At 32.2% G+C, this 16160-nt stretch overlaps 1 protein-coding gene across 31 annotated transcripts in view; it reads left to right on the top strand.

The window, feature by feature from the left end:
- Nucleotides 1-16160, top strand: part of ADGRL2 (adhesion G protein-coupled receptor L2) — a 369284-nt gene that overhangs the window by 335544 nt on the left and 17580 nt on the right. For all 31 annotated transcript variants that reach the window (XM_060303575.2, XM_060303582.1, XM_060303671.1 and 28 more), the window contains 6 exons: nt 8012-8137; nt 8407-8612; nt 9703-9876; nt 10826-11035; nt 11952-12172; nt 13448-13514. In XM_060303575.2, the coding sequence (XP_060159558.1) occupies nt 8012-8137; nt 8407-8612; nt 9703-9876; nt 10826-11035; nt 11952-12172; nt 13448-13514 (1004 nt within the window). The remainder of the gene's footprint in view (nt 1-8011; nt 8138-8406; nt 8613-9702; nt 9877-10825; nt 11036-11951; nt 12173-13447; nt 13515-16160) is intronic.

The raw sequence follows: 16160 nt of genomic DNA, 5'->3' as shown, positions 1-16160 counted from the left end.
AAGGGAACACAGACTACTTTTCCATCGAAAGAGTGCATTGGAGCAGCAGATATTGAATGAAGTTTTGCTATCTGGAATGCCATATCTTATTGCCTTATTGTGCCTACCTAAGTATGAGACTTTTATTTAAAAATACAGAGAAACAAGGTGTATAGGAGAAATAGACATCTATCAGATTATGATACCTGGATTTAAGCTTAAGCTTATTTTAAATAACTGAGCCTTAAGCTTATTTTAAATAACTGAGTTTTTAGGAAAAAAGGTATATTAAAATCATGTTTTTATTTACTTTATGAGGTTTTGAAATGACAAATAACTTAATAACTTTAAGTGAAATCAAAATAATTTGGCCTGCTTTAATGTGGGAGACCAGTCATAAGGAAAGTGATATTCTACCATAGCTTAGTAGGAATAGACAGTGAATAAAGCTCCTATTTTATGTCTAAAGCTTTTCTTATTTTGAGGTTTAATTTATTTAGTAGTCTAATAAAATTCCTAACATACGCATTAAACAATTCTTCTCAAATGTTTCCAGGGACGTACCTGTAAGGTAAAGGAGTGTGGACTTGATTGTCTCAGAAGATAAGTCATAAAAAGTATTGTTTAAAGTGTTGTGTTGTGACCTCAATTTGTTTTCTAAATCTTCTGAAGGCTATTTTAAAAGCAACCAAAAACATAAAATTTCCCATTTAAGCTCCTTCCAAGAGTGCAAAGAAATTTTGATAGGGCAGGTCAACATCCTCTGCTCCCACCGGCTTTACGTATGCAGAACACTTTATTATTATATGTCTGAGATATTTTTATCTCAGTTTGAGAATGGCCAGGAATATTTTTTCCTTGATACTTGTGTTTTTCAGAGTTCTAAATGTTTATCCTTTACACTGGTTTTTAAAAAAATTTTAATTAAAGAAAGAACATTGTGGGTAGAGATTCTCATAGCGTGTAGTACACATTTTACTGCCTTCTCAAAAATAATGCCCTGAACTTAATGTATGCATGTATTTATTACCCAAGAATTATCGATATGAAGGCCATTTTACATATTTTTTTACATATTTTTTACATATTTTACATATTTTTTTACATATTTTACATTTTACATATTCCAATATATTTCCATGTCTTTTATTTCACAATTTTGTGAAAAATAATATCCATAATTTAATATGGCATTCAAGATTCAACTTTTTCCTAGGACTTGTTGTCTTTTTAGACATGAGAACTAAAATAGCCCATTATCCCTTTATGTCTTCACTTTATGTTCTCATCTAAATTTAGGGTGTGGATACAGTATCTTTGATTATTAAGACAATTTGATTCTCCTCCTTAGTGGTTTCTCCTTGAATCCTTATTTTCACTTGATTATATGATTTACCCTTATACATGACCTTGTAAAATGGTATAGTTATATGTTATACCTGATTATAGCTTTTTAAAATCAACTTTGAGGTATAATTTATATACAATAAGAGCAGCTATTTTAATGGTACTCCTTGATGAGATTTGACAAATGTACACCCATTTAACCAACAGCATGGTCAGTATTTCAGCCGCCTCAAAAGGGTCCTTTATAATCTTTGTCAGTCAGTCTTGTTATACCCCCAGCCCCAGGCAACCACTGATCTGCTTTATGTCACTATAGTTTAGTTTTGCTTTTTCTAGACCTTCCGTTGAATGGAATCATAGACTATATACTCCTTTTGATCTGGCCTCTTTTACACAGTATAATGTTATTGAGATTCATCTATGTTGGTGCCAACATCAGTAATTCTGTCCTTTTTATTGCTGAATTTCCATTATAAGGACACAACACTATTTGTATATCTATTTATACATTTAGGTCATTCCCACTTTTTGACTGTTATTAGTAAAGCTGCTATTTTCCCAAGTGATTGTACCATTTTATATTCCTAGTAGCAATTAGAGTTCCAGTTGCTTCACATCCTCACCAGCATTTACAGTTGTCTTTTCAAATGTCTTTTTAAATTTTAGCCGTTTTAGTGGTTTGTAGTGGAATCTCATTTTGGTTTTATTTTGCATTTGTATGGTTGCAAAGTTATGTTTTGCTGAAAACTGTTCCAACTTTTCATGTTCTTATTGGCCATTCATATATCTTTTTGTGAAGTATCTGATTTTTCCCATTTTGAGTTCTTTGTTTTATTATTGGATTATAAAGATTATTTATATATTCCTGATACAAATCTTTTGTCTCATATGTATTCTGAATATATAGTCACTCAGCATGTGACTTTTCATTCTATTTTCTTAATGATATCTTGAGAGAAGCAGAAGTTTTTAATTTTGATAAAAAATCCTCATTACCCAGCTTCAACAACAACTAGCCAATCCTGTTTCACTTATTCCTCTCACCATTGTATTATTAAAGCAAACCCTAATATTATATTATTACTTTAAATACTTTAATATGTATCTTAGACTTAAAAAAAAAACAAGCCATTCTCATACTTTAAAAAAATATCAAAAACAGGAAAGATAAAAAGGGGATTTCAGTTATTTGATTTTTGTAAATTTGTTAATACCTAATTTGTTTAACCAGGATACAAACAAGTTCATGTTGTACATTTGACTGATGCATTGCTCTTACTGAAAAGGAAGAGTTTTCCTTCTACCCTTCGAGGTTCTTTGGCTGGTCTAATAACCTTAGGTTTAAATACCACCTCCCAATACTTTCTGTTGCAGCTTATGAAAAGAAGCACATCATGTTTGATTGTCTTTCTTTGTGATCTTAAGATTGATTATGTGGTTTAGTTATTATCAGCCTAATCCAGCATAATAAAATTCCCTATCATTTATTTTCCCAATGGGCTTAGCAGCCAGCTTGATTGTATACCTCAATTTAAGCTTAGTTATACTGCAGTAACAAAAGCCCTAAAGTCACGGCAGCTCTCAACAACAAAGTTTATGACTGCTTTACTCCACGTCACCTGAGGCTTAGCTTTGCTTTGCTCCCTACCATCTTCAGTTGGCTCCATGTTGCTTTTACCCCGGGACTCAGGCTGATGGAACCTAGTACACGGCGGGTCTGCTGGCAGAGGTCCTAGTTTTTCCATTGTACACTGTATTACTTTTCTTCCCCTTTCCTCTCACTGCAGCCACTACTCAGTGATGAATTTGACAAACAGAAGGACAGAGAAATATATTAAAATCCTATCTTCAGCACTGGCTGTGAGTGAGGCTCTGGGTGGCTCTTCTATGAATCACGTGTGTTCACTTTCAGGAAATCTGTTGAACAAAACATATATTATGTCGGCTATACAAAAGTATAGAGAAAATCATAAACATCTGTGTAGCAGTCACCCACTGAGCCACATCTTAGCATTTTACCATATTTGCTTCAGGTTTTGGGGAAAAGAAATAGGTATATATAATCTGGAAATCCCCTGGGTCCCCTCCTTCCTGATCAGATGAAAAAGAGGGTAACCATCATTCTTACTTTGTTAGCATTAGTAAGCTTTTATTTATTTATTTTTGCTCTACAGGTATGTACATTTAACTGTTATTTTTCATGTCTTTAATGTTAATGATTTCACACTATAAATGTAATTGTATAATTTTCCCTTGCCATTATATTTTTCATATTTATGCACATTGATATGTGCATCTCTAGTTCATTCATTTGCTCTAAGAATGCACAATCATTTAACTATGCCTGTGATAGATATTTTAGTGGCTTACACTTTTTTGCTGATATTATGAAAACTGTGGTGAAAGTTTTTGTATGCCTCTTACTCATACATTTGTGACTTTCAAGATATATATGCGTGCACACACACACAACCTAGAAATAGTTTTTGAGTGGTAGAGCATGCCCATGTTTAACTTTACTAAATACTGCCACGTTGCTTTCTAATGTTGTTTTACCAATTTACATTCTCACCAGTAATATCATTGTTCCCCGTCACTCTCTTTGTCAACACTTTATTATTGACATAAATTTTGTCATTCTAGTAGATTTGAATTGATCACAATATTTGCAGTTCCCTGATTACTTAATGCATTTATTGGGTATTTTAATTTTCTCTCCTGTGAATTTCTTGTCCACAATTTTTTCCTGTCTATCTCTTTCTATGTAGGTAATGCATTCTGGAAACTAATTCTTTGAAGATTATATAGTTTGCAAATGTTTATTCTGTCTGTGCCTTCTCTTTTGTACCTTGTTTATTAATCTTTTGTTTTACGGAATAATGAACTCAAATTATCAGTCCTTTCTTTTAGGATTGATACTTTTGGGATCTTGTTTAAAAAATATAGTGTTTTGGGGGGGTTTTTTGTCCCCTGATCAAGAAATTTTTCTCTACTTTGCAGTGATAAAGATTTTATACTTTCTTTAGAAATGATAAAGCTTTGCCTTTTTACATTTATGTTTTTAATCCAACCTGAAATTTATTTTGTTTATAATATTAATGAGGGAACTAATTTCATTATTTTCTATACAGATAATCAGTTGTTTCAGCACTTTCAGTGCATAAGCCATTCCTGTCCCCAGTGGTTTGTAAAGATATCTCTGTCATATATCAAGTTTCTGTACATGTTGCGAGTGTCTGTTTTACATTGTTGCTTTTGTTTTTGTTTCAATAATATTAATATCTGGTGAGTTCTTTCAACCCTGCTTCTTGAGGAATCGGATTCCTCTGGGCTGCTATTTGGCATGTCTCTTCCATGTGCATTTTAAAATCGTCTTGTCAAGTTCCACATACTCAAAGAAATCTTGTTGGAATTTTTATTAGAATTAGTCTGAGTTTGTAGATAGATTTTGAAAGAAGTGTCACAGATTTATCTGTTGAGTTCTCCCAGATTGGGCCATGATAGAATTCTCCATCTGTTGTTAGGTTTTCCAAGTTCTGTATTTTTCCCAGTAATGTCTTGTACTTTTTCAATTAGGCGTATTCCTAGGAAACATACACTAAGTTTTATTGTGAATAGTAGTTTTTTAAAATTACATATTCCGGGGCTTCCCTGGTGGTGCAATGGTTGAGAGTCCGCCTGCCAATGCAGGGGACACGGGTTCGTGCCCCAGTCTGGGAGGATCCCACTTGCCGCGGAGGCACTGGGCCCGTGAGCCATGGCCACTGAGCCTATGCGTCTGGAGCCTGTGCTCCGCAACGGGAGAGGCCACAGCAGTGAGAGGCCCACGTACCGCAAAAAAAATAATAATAAATATAAAAAAAACATATTCCAGTTGTTTGCTGATTGGTGTACAGTTGATTTTGCTGATTGCAGACTTGCTAAATTCTTTTCCTTCTGATAGTATAGAGTCTCCTGCCCATTACTATGCAGTTAAGTATATTTTCTATAAATAATGAACACATTGCTTTTTCCTCCCAGTCTTTGTACCTTTTATTTTTCTTGAATTACTGCCTTAGCTAGGTCCTTCAGTACAGTGCTAAATAAAACTTGTGATAGGAATGATCCTGACTTAAAAAAAATTGCTTTTAGAGTTTTGCATCATTTTTTTCCGTACGTTTGGATACATAACCATTACCTGATAACAAAACCTTTATCTAGGCAAGGAATTTTTCTTTTATTCTTACTGTTTCATAAAGATTTTTTATACTGAATGAGTGTTGAAATTTGTTGAATTCTTTCTGTTAATATTTTTCTTATTTAATTTCATAATTTGGTTAAAGACATTAATATATTTTCTAATGCATTAATTTCTCTATGCCTTTGTGAGTTAAACTCAGTTTGTTCAATATTATATTTAAAGTGTATATATAGTTTATTAACTATTTTTACATAATTTAAATAAGTGAGGATATCCTGTAATTTCTCTCCTTTTACTGTTCTATGCATCAAGAGTATATATTAGTTTTGTGAAATGAGTTGAAAAACATTCTCTTATATTCACTGGAGCAGTTTGTTAAACATTCAGTATATATTTAACCATGAGTTCATTTTCTTAAATGGTCATAAAGTATTGGGGTTTCTATTTATTTAAGTCAGTTTTGTGTTTCAAGAAAATTTTCCCTTTTGTCTGTCTGTTTACTTATTTATTTATAGTATAAAGTTGATTGTTGCATCTCTACTAAGATCTATATTAATGATCCTGTTTTTAAAAATTCAAATTATTAATTTTTTACTATGGACATGATTTTAAACTTTAATAAGTAAATATTTGTTGAATGAAATTAAGTCTTTGTACATGTGTATCTATATTTGGAACATTTACTGAAAACTTAAAGGATTTCCTTTTTTTACCCTGTCTTCTGTCTTGTTTTAAGAATAATTAATAATTGAGAACCCCTTTTAGTGTGAAGAAGAGAGAGGTATATATTATATTTTTGTCACTCATTCCCTTCACCCACTACCCACAAACATGGAATCTGTTATGAGGACAGGTGATCATCAACATACCCACCTGCTTAATCTTTCTAAGCAAAGTATCTCTACCAGCTTTTGCAGCTGATAAAATTCTAGGAGTTATATGACTCATTATAAACTTATATTTCAGGTGCTTGACATGTGGTCTCATAGCTTATAAAAATTTCCAATGTTATGATTTCATATTTACAGCTGAATTTATGTGTATTTTGCAAAACAAAGTTGAGAAAGATTTTTAAAAAATAGCATCCAAGAGTTACTCTGTAATGGTATGAGTCCATTTTGCTAAAAAGAGAGTGGGTGAATTCATCATACTCGTGTGTGTGTGTGTGTGTGTGTGTGTGTGCACGTGCACACGCATGGCACATACAACACACACATGTTTGTCTAAGTATAGAAATAGCTATTCAAGGGTATATGCCATCAGAGAGGGTGAAATTCAGAGAAAAATGTATGGACTGTATTTATTGAATTATGTGTTACTTTTTAAAATTCAAATACTGAAATGAAAAATTTTCATCCAGTTCCTCTCATTTCATCAATAAATGGCACATTCTAATTACTAATATGAAATAGTTTTCTTTAGTGGAAACAATGATACTTTTTCATTCTTTTAAATAATCATATGCTGATATAAAGTATTGCAGTCTTTATTGGAGTTACAGTAGACAGCATTTATGTTGAAGATGTTACTATTGTATTTTTTAAACAAAGTTAAACAACATTGGTCTTGTTGATCACATAAATGTTCTTAATGTTTATGCATTGTCTTGTTTTTCTTACATGTTTTCCAGTGTTGCTACTTCATTTGAATTTTTGAACTTTGGATTATACTGTAGTGGTTGGCAAACTTTTTCTATAAAAGTCCAAGTAGTACACATTTTAAACTTTGCAGGCTATGTGGTCTAAGCTGCAAATACTTAACAGCCATAGACACTATGTTCATGGGTAATCATGGCTGTGTCCCAGTAAAACTTAATTTACCCAAACAAGTGGCAGGCCAGATTTGGCCCACAGGTCCTATTTTGCCCAACTTGAATATGTAAAAATTGATCATTACTAGTGAGAATTAATGGGAAGTTTGAACATAATGCCAGACATTTTCTCTTGAATAATGCTATGCTGAGCTCCCTACTTTTAGAAACCAGAGAAAACCTATTACTGCAAAGTTGATCTATGTAATCTTATGTATTAAAATGTGTTATATACATAGAAGTAGATGTCTACATGCAATAAAGGCTTCACATTTATAGTTCGTATTTTGTTTTACCATTACCAAGTGATGGTCGTTGAAAATTACTTAACATAGAGTCAAAAATCATTTTGAAATATTTTTGTTTAACTTAATGATTTAAATGAAACTTTGATAGTCGTGTACTATAAATCCGACACTCATATTCGTAGGCTAAAAGACTGGAATTAGTTGACAAAAGATATAGAACTATGAAGAAAATGTTAAAATGCTTACACCAAAATTTTTAGAGTAGTAAAGTTTAAGACCTCTTAGAATAAGTTGTTTGTTCATGATTTTGTTGGACTTGAACACTAAAGTTTTTTACGTAGAAAAAAAGGAAAACAGTGGTTTCTTTGCAATTATCATTTGCCTCTTTGTAGTTGAATTTAGAGAATACCCCATTTTTCCCCCTCCTTTATCTTCTGCCTTATCCAGTTCTGGAAGTTGCAGTGCTCAGTACAGAAGGACAGGTCCAAGACTTCAAATTTCCTCTGGGCATCAAAGGGGCAGGCAGCTCAATCCAACTCTCTGCGAATACCGTCAAACAGAACAGCAGGAATGGTAAGATGGAACAAAGTCTTTTAAAAATTGATAGGGTTTTTGTTCAGTTAAACCTATTAATTCTAAAATACTGAGTGTTTGACTCCTAATATAACAATTACAGCTTAGCATTTATAAGCAGATTTAAAGTAATGCCTTCTCTTTCCCAGTAAACTTAATCTGAATAAAGATTCCATAAGGATTTGTTTCATTTTATTCTTATTTTATTGTATCTCATCTTATTCAGAAGCATATTTTCTGTAAAGACATATGACTTTTTACCTTCCTAGGTCTTGCAAAGTTGGTGTTCATCATTTACCGGAGTCTGGGACAGTTCCTTAGTACAGAAAATGCAACCATAAAACTGGGTGCTGACTTTATCGGTCGAAATAGCACCATTGCAGTGAATTCCCATGTCATTTCAGTTTCAATCAATAAAGAATCCAGCCGAGTATACTTGACAGATCCTGTGCTTTTTACCCTACCACACATTGATGTAAGTTATGTATGCTAATGAAGTAGTGGAAAATTATAAAACCAGTGAGGAAGGAAAGCAAAACTAACATGCTAGAGATAGAGACAGGGGGAATGGGGAAGTGGCAGAGAGGAAAGAAAAGGCCTTCCCATTTGAATTTCAAATGTTGGACTAGGTCAGAGACACAAGTTTATTTAAGTCTGTGAACATAAAATTAAATGAGCCTGGTTCAGTGATTATTAGAATTTAAGTGTATTCTTAATGAAAGCTAATTCAGTAATCAACAGGAAAATGTAAATGACTATAATTTGTTTTAGAATGAAAATTAACTGTTACCCTAGCATCACGATAGCTCTGCCTTTTTAGTATGACAGGTCTTTTTGGTTTGTTTGTTCGTTTACAGATCATATAAACACAATTGTTATCAAGCCCTGTGTTTTTAAAAATATAGAGTCGAAGAGATGTGATTCCTCTGCTGTGCCTTAGGATGCAAGTTGGTAGCTAAAAACACTGTGTTGGAAGATTGTCTGCAGAATTTGGCTGTTGTTATAGTAGAGAGAAAAAGTGCCCATAGATAGCCACGTGAATCTCCAGAATTCATTAGTGAACAATACATTTGTGTGGCTATTCTCTTCTTATATCTTCTGCAGTTGCTTCACTCTCTTAAGAGCTTGACATACTAACTACAGGATTCAAATTGTCCCTATTGGGTCATTTAGAGCAAAAATGGGCCCCAAACAAAATAGATTTTAAAACACTTGGTCCTTACAGAATTTTCTCAGAACAAATTCATGGCTTTAATTTTGTCAGAAAAGAAAAAAAAATGATTCTGATGGACCATCAGTATGTAAAATCATAAGATGGAAATTGTAATTGTGTAAAATGGGTCTTTGGTAATTTAGAGTACACTTTAGAGTGTTTTGGACTATAAAGCCCCTTTTAAGTTAGATATCTGCCTTGTATAACATAGTCTACAGTTCTGCTGATGAAAAACTTTATAGTCCGAAACATGAAAAGTTTAATCTAAATTACCTTTTACACATATTAAACAATGGCTATTGCCATCTTAGAGTGTAAAATCCTAATTTTATCTTGTCATTTTATTTCCCAGCCTGACAATTATTTCAATGCAAACTGCTCCTTCTGGAACTACTCAGAGAGAACTATGATGGGATATTGGTCTACCCAGGGCTGCAAGCTGGTTGACACTAATAAAACTCGTACAACGTGTGCGTGCAGCCACCTAACCAATTTTGCAATTCTCATGGCCCACAGGAAAATTTCAGTAAGTATTTGCACTTCTAATTAGTAGCAGAGAAAAACCTCAGAGATTCAAAACAGCTTGTGTAGTAGTCCCTTCTTTGGGTGTTTATCGTAACTAAAAAGGAAACAAAGTAATGTGGATTTCTAATTGCTTTTACATTGTCCATATATTTTAGGAAGTCTTGGCACTATATTTATTGCTACATCTCAAAATCATGTGCTTTATAGACTCGTTCTAAGTTTTTCCCTTTGGGCAGGTGTCAGGCAGAGGCTGTCAGGGATTTAAAAAATGAACAGCAATAGGTTATGCGAAAGAGACAGAAGGCTCTAAAGTTTAACATGCCCTCACCATCTTGAATGTTTGAATCTCATTTCAAAACTTTTGTTTTAAATTTCCTAACGACTTTGCACACTGTGCCAGACTGCAGATTTTGAAAGATCAGAATGGCTTCCGGAATATTTCTTAGTATTCATTTCTTCTTGTGATTAAGAGAACATAAGCCAGGAGATAAAAATACTTAAGAACTATAACATGAAAGCTCTCAGATCTATTATGTGCTTAACTTTTAGTATATATATATATAATATAAAAACTCAAGGAGAAACTTAAAATTTGACTACTTGTTAGCCTGGCAAGTCATTAAAATGCCAATTATTTTGAAATAACTGAGTAGTCTTTAATCTGTTGTAAAATGTTTTCTATATGTTTATGTAAGTAATTATTGTGGTCATAATTTTCTAGGTAAAATCTACTTTCATGGATCATTCTTTGAATATAAAAATCAATAAGATAATATTGAACTCTGTTATATGATCGTAATTTTTTTTTTTTAGTATTGAGCCCCGTTTGAACACACATGAATATTCAGAGAGTTTAGTATTAAAAGTTGAGCTATCACATGTGAAACCTATCTTACCCTTAGTTAATGTAATGCAGGAATACTAAAGTTCCTCATTTTTTTAATTTTCAGTACAAAGATGGAGTTCACGAATTACTTCTTACAGTCATCACCTGGGTGGGAATTGTCATTTCCCTTGTTTGTCTGGCTATCTGCATCTTCACCTTCTGCTTTTTCCGTGGTCTACAGAGTGACCGTAACACTATTCACAAGAACCTTTGTATCAACCTTTTCATTGCTGAATTTATTTTCCTAATAGGCATTGATAAGACAAAATACATGGTAAGTACTCCTTCTGTTTGTTGACCTTGGATCTCTGAGAATTATTATTATAACAGGTGTATCCACATATGCTGCTGTTAATATTTGACCTTGTAACTTACAATAATTGACATGGCAATACTGAAGGATAATTTGTAATAAAACACAACCCAATCATTAAGTAATATTATTATGAGTTAATTCATTTCTTGTATTAAGGTACAGTTGCAATTTTGTTATTAAAACACGTAATTTGAATAGAAGAATGCTGGGTATACTAAAATGAAAAGATCCGATTTTTAAATTTTTCATTTTGTTTACATAGTCATTCTAACCAGTGATCATTTCCTCATATTCTGAGCAATTTATTCACCATCATGAGGTCTCAGTGTCGCAAAGAGAACTTAATAATTAGTTAATGCTTTACTCTGTATTCATCTGCACTGGGATGAATTTGAGAATGTTCCATGTATAACAAGAAAATGATGTTAAGTAATTAGAGCTGGGATATTTATCATTAAAGCAAATTTTAAAAAATTCTGTAGTAGAAAAAAATAGAAATAATATATTTGGAAACAACTGTTCTAAAGATTTGTAAAGCAACTTATCTACAAGTAGAATATTCAGATTTAAAAATGAATAGTTCTGGAAGAGAAATTAATATGTTTTCTTATTTGCACTTACTTTTGCTATAAATAATAATGTCTTACAATGATGATATTTCTAGCACACCTAGCATTACACTCCATAAGCATTAAGCCAAATTTGGCAGTATTTTCATTTATGGAAAAAAAAATTTTTAAGAAGCAGTATTTTCTCTAAATAATGGTATATCTTAAAGACAGTAGTGAGTACTATCGGTGAATATTGTTTAGTTTTAGAGTGGGCTGTTTATATTCCCGTATTCTCTTGTGTTTTTTGCTTCTTTCCTTTATAGATAGCATGCCCAATATTTGCAGGACTTCTACACTTTTTCTTTCTGGCTGCTTTTGCTTGGATGTGCCTAGAAGGTGTGCAGCTCTATCTGATGTTAGTTGAAGTTTTTGAAAGTGAATATTCAAGGAAGAAATATTACTATGTTGCCGGTTACTTGTTTCCTGCCACAGTGGTTGGCGTTTCAGCTGCTATTGACTATAAGAGCTATGGAACAGAAAAAGCGTAAGTAATTGCAAGTGACCTGAGTGTTTTTCAAGTGAATAACTTTTTAAAGCCTGTTAGCTGTCAGTGAGGGTCCCTGACAGACTAAAATAGCATCTGAAAGCCTTATTGGTAAGAAAATGGGCATGCCATGCACAAGTTACAATCAAGTCTTTTGTAATTTTCTAGGTTGAGAGGATTTGTACTCTGGCAAGGCATATTCTAAATTATGGACTTCTTTTTAACACAAAAGATTGACCTCTAACAAATTGAAAAAGTAAATAACTTTTTGGCCTTAGAAAGATATTCGGTAAACATTTTTCTGAACTTAAAGCATCTGACAGGTTTAACTATTCAGTTTTTAAGCTAATGTTTCATTAGCTCTCTTTGTGCAGCCGACCCTCTAGGTAACTCTCGTTCTGAGTTGTGACAGTACCACATTCCAGCCCATATGTTTTACTTTGATAATATTTTATCAGGCAGTTTGAAAGGATTAAAATAAGTCACTGTCATTCATTTATAAAAAAATATTTTTATGGAAAGTGACAGAAGGTAGACCATGTTTCTAAGGATTTTATTTGCTAGAGGCATGAATTTGCTTTCCAATTCTGTTTATTTTTTCCTTTGATAAAATTAGTTATATAAAGATTCTTTGGACTAAAGAAAGCTTTTTGACTACACAGATGATGAAAGACAAATAAAAGAAATTCATTGGGGATTTGATGTTATATGAAAAATGAACCACTAAGTAAAATCTGTCTTAATAAGTTTATGCATCATTTACTCTAATACAGTATGAATTCTATGCTTTGATTTTTTTTTCTAGTATTCATCCATTCCCAGTTGAGGTGTTATATTTGTGCTATACTGTTTTGCAACAAACATTACATCTGACCACTTATTTTTTTAATCTCTTATGTTCCATAGGGTTAAACATTTTAGCTCAGATACAGATCTAAAGGCAAATTTTGAAGATAAGAACTTTTTAAAAATGAGACAATTTGGAATACCAAGTTTCGCGTTTTTCTTAGTAAAGTCAGAGGTCTTAACCATCAGGATTGGGGTGGAGGGGAGTTATTGTTTTCCCCATATAAGCATAATTATGCATGTCTTTATCAAATTTAAAACCTAAAGTGAAGAACAGTAGAATTATTCAAATTATTCTTGCCCATGATAAATTAATTTTTAAAGGTAAGTGTAAAGATACTTTTGCTTGTTAGATTTTTAAAATTTTGCTTTACTTGTGATATTGAGCATCCATTGAAGCTACTTAATATTCTTTTCTTTTCATAATAGTTGCTGGCTTCATGTTGATAACTATTTCATATGGAGTTTCATTGGACCTGTTACCTTCATTATTCTGGTAAGCAGACTCTATTTTTCCTTCATTTTTAGCTTGCTGCTTTAGCAGTACAATTGAAACAGGGATAATTTGTTTTACTGTTAATTTATCTGTGCATTCAAAGATTTATAAGCATGTCTAGCTTACAGAATAAAATTATGTAGTATATTTTACATTCGATATCATTATTGAGAGTTTATACACTTGCTAATTAGTACTATTTTTAAAAACACTCTTTCCTTTAAGAACTACTTTTCCCTCATTTGTAATTTAATTTGCAAAAATGTCAGGTCTTAATCTTTATGTTAAGATTGTATGATTTTAAAGTAGTTTGATAATTAGAAAGGAATAACTGATATGTATAGTATATTTTGGTTTTGAGTAGTGGAATTTTTTGTTAAGAGGTTTAGTTCACGAAGTTACATCTTTAAAATCTATAGTATTAGCTCTGCACGAAGCCTGTGTAGCATTTATGAATTGAATGTTTTATGGAAGTAAAAGAACATTACCTTAATATTTATTATCTTCATGTCCACATGGTAATTTAGTACTTTTAAATAAATGTCCACACCCTAAATTCTTTTTAGGGCATAAAAAAGGTTTTTTTAAGCTTAGCGTAATAAATAAATATTAAATAAAGTTTAAACTCATTAGAAATAAAATTACTTTTCTAAGACTTAAAATACCAAATAAAAATATTGGTTTCTAAGAAATTTTATTTTAAAATAAACCTGATACAACTTAAGTATAATGACATTAAGGTATTTTTTAACTTAAATTATCAGTAGTCAAATATTTCAAATATAGTTGAAATTTTTTTAAAAAGCTAAAATATTTGGATTTAAAACTTCACTCGGTTTTAGCATCATACTGTTACAAATAAGTGTTATTGACCATTAGAAGATTGAAAATGAAACAATCAAGTTTATATATTGCCTATAACTGTTTATTCCTATTAAGGTTTTTTCTTTAAAAAAGGTGACACAAGTAAGCTTATTAAGATATTTCTACTGTTAATAGTATTACAATTCTAGTTACTAGTACGTCAGTAAAATTAAGAAAAAAATTTAGTAGTTCAAGGAAACTTAAAACTACTTTTGTCACTAAAATGAATTCTTTTATACAATTACTTATGAAAGCAAAATGAAAATTTGAGATGAATGCCTGTATGAATCGAACCAGTAAAAAACACTCTCAAGTGTTCTTAGGAAAGCTGATTTCTCATCAGAATTATTCAATCCAGATGATTGTCCCAATTTTTTGTTCTTTGCTTACTTATGCTAACACAGCCTAAGCCTATCTTGAATTAAATGACAAACAGCTGATATGAAAGGGGTATGATCCTTAAAAACTCAAGCTTTTTTTTTCTCCTTGACCCCTTGGCCGAACATACTGATACTTTGAAAATTGTAAAAATCATTTTAGGGATATTTGATCTATACTTCTGTCCTATTGCAGTTTTGTTTATTTTCTATCTCTGAAGATAAATACTGTCTTTAGAGTATTAAAAAACATTTCACTGAGCGAAAGGAGTTAATGTTCATATATACTCAGCTTCCAGTAAGAAAAGAGGTAAAGGACATTTTATTATATTGCCCTTTTATAGTGAGAGCCTACCATTATTTTTTAGTCTTGTCATTATTATCCTTTACCAAGCCATTTACGTTGAGATGTGAAGGGCTTTGGTGTTCCCAACTTAAAAACAAAACAAAACAAAACAGCAGGTAGCAATCACAGTACAGATCCTGGGAGTAATTCTTCTCCTGCAATTGCTTTGCCCTCTAATCGTCCCAACACAGAAAGACAGAGTGGTATTGAAGTGTAAAACATCATCTCAAATGTAACCTAAAGTGAGATATGTGATTGTACAGCACATGTTTGTTGAGTATTAATATATTTACCTGTATATATCCTTATGGTGATATAGGTCATTTAAAAGTCAGTTCAGACACAGTTTAAAAATTTATACAATATAAATTATATTGTATACTGTCCTTTTAAGGAATAACAAAAAGTACCTATTGATATTCCTAGAAAGCATAGTTTTGCATTTCCAGCTTTTCTGAATTGAAATCACATAACTTAGTAGTATTAAATAAGTGTACATTTTTAATAATTTTCAATGAAGGAAAAAAACATGTTATGGAACATAAAACTTCCTACTTCTGTATTTCTATAGAATGTCTTGCCTACAGGCACTAGAGTTATTATATCTATGAGAAAAGTGCTTGTAAGTAATGAGCAGTGGGAAACCATTAGTATGCCTGAAATGGTTTAATGAAAGCTTGGATCATGACACGTCAGGAGCTGTTCTTATCATTTGGACAGCTCCATCTGCATCGTTAATAATTAATTCAGTTCAGTAAGAGTTCAGCTCACACACTCACTTAGAAGTCTTCCTCAGAGAACACCTCTCTGGCTGCTAGTCCCAGGGAGAAATAGGTTTCTGCTTGGCTAACAGCAAAGATCTGGAGATACAAGTGCCGTTTTAGAGTTGCATTTGCCAGGTAGCAAAAGCTCTAGGGAGGACAAAAAGGGTCAGAACATGTGCAGTTCAGTTAGGTTACTTCAGAGTGGTGTTTCTGTTCTTGTGTCTTATCATATCCATGTCAGGACGGCAAGCTTTGGAATGAATTTTAAGCTCCTAAGCTCAAATGGATATGATTC

This window comes from Globicephala melas, chromosome 1 (assembly GCF_963455315.2).
Source record: "Globicephala melas chromosome 1, mGloMel1.2, whole genome shotgun sequence".
Taxonomy (NCBI): domain Eukaryota; kingdom Metazoa; phylum Chordata; class Mammalia; order Artiodactyla; family Delphinidae; genus Globicephala; species Globicephala melas.
The sequence above is the reverse complement of the archived record's forward strand: the minus strand, read 5'-3'. Positions and strand labels throughout refer to the sequence as shown.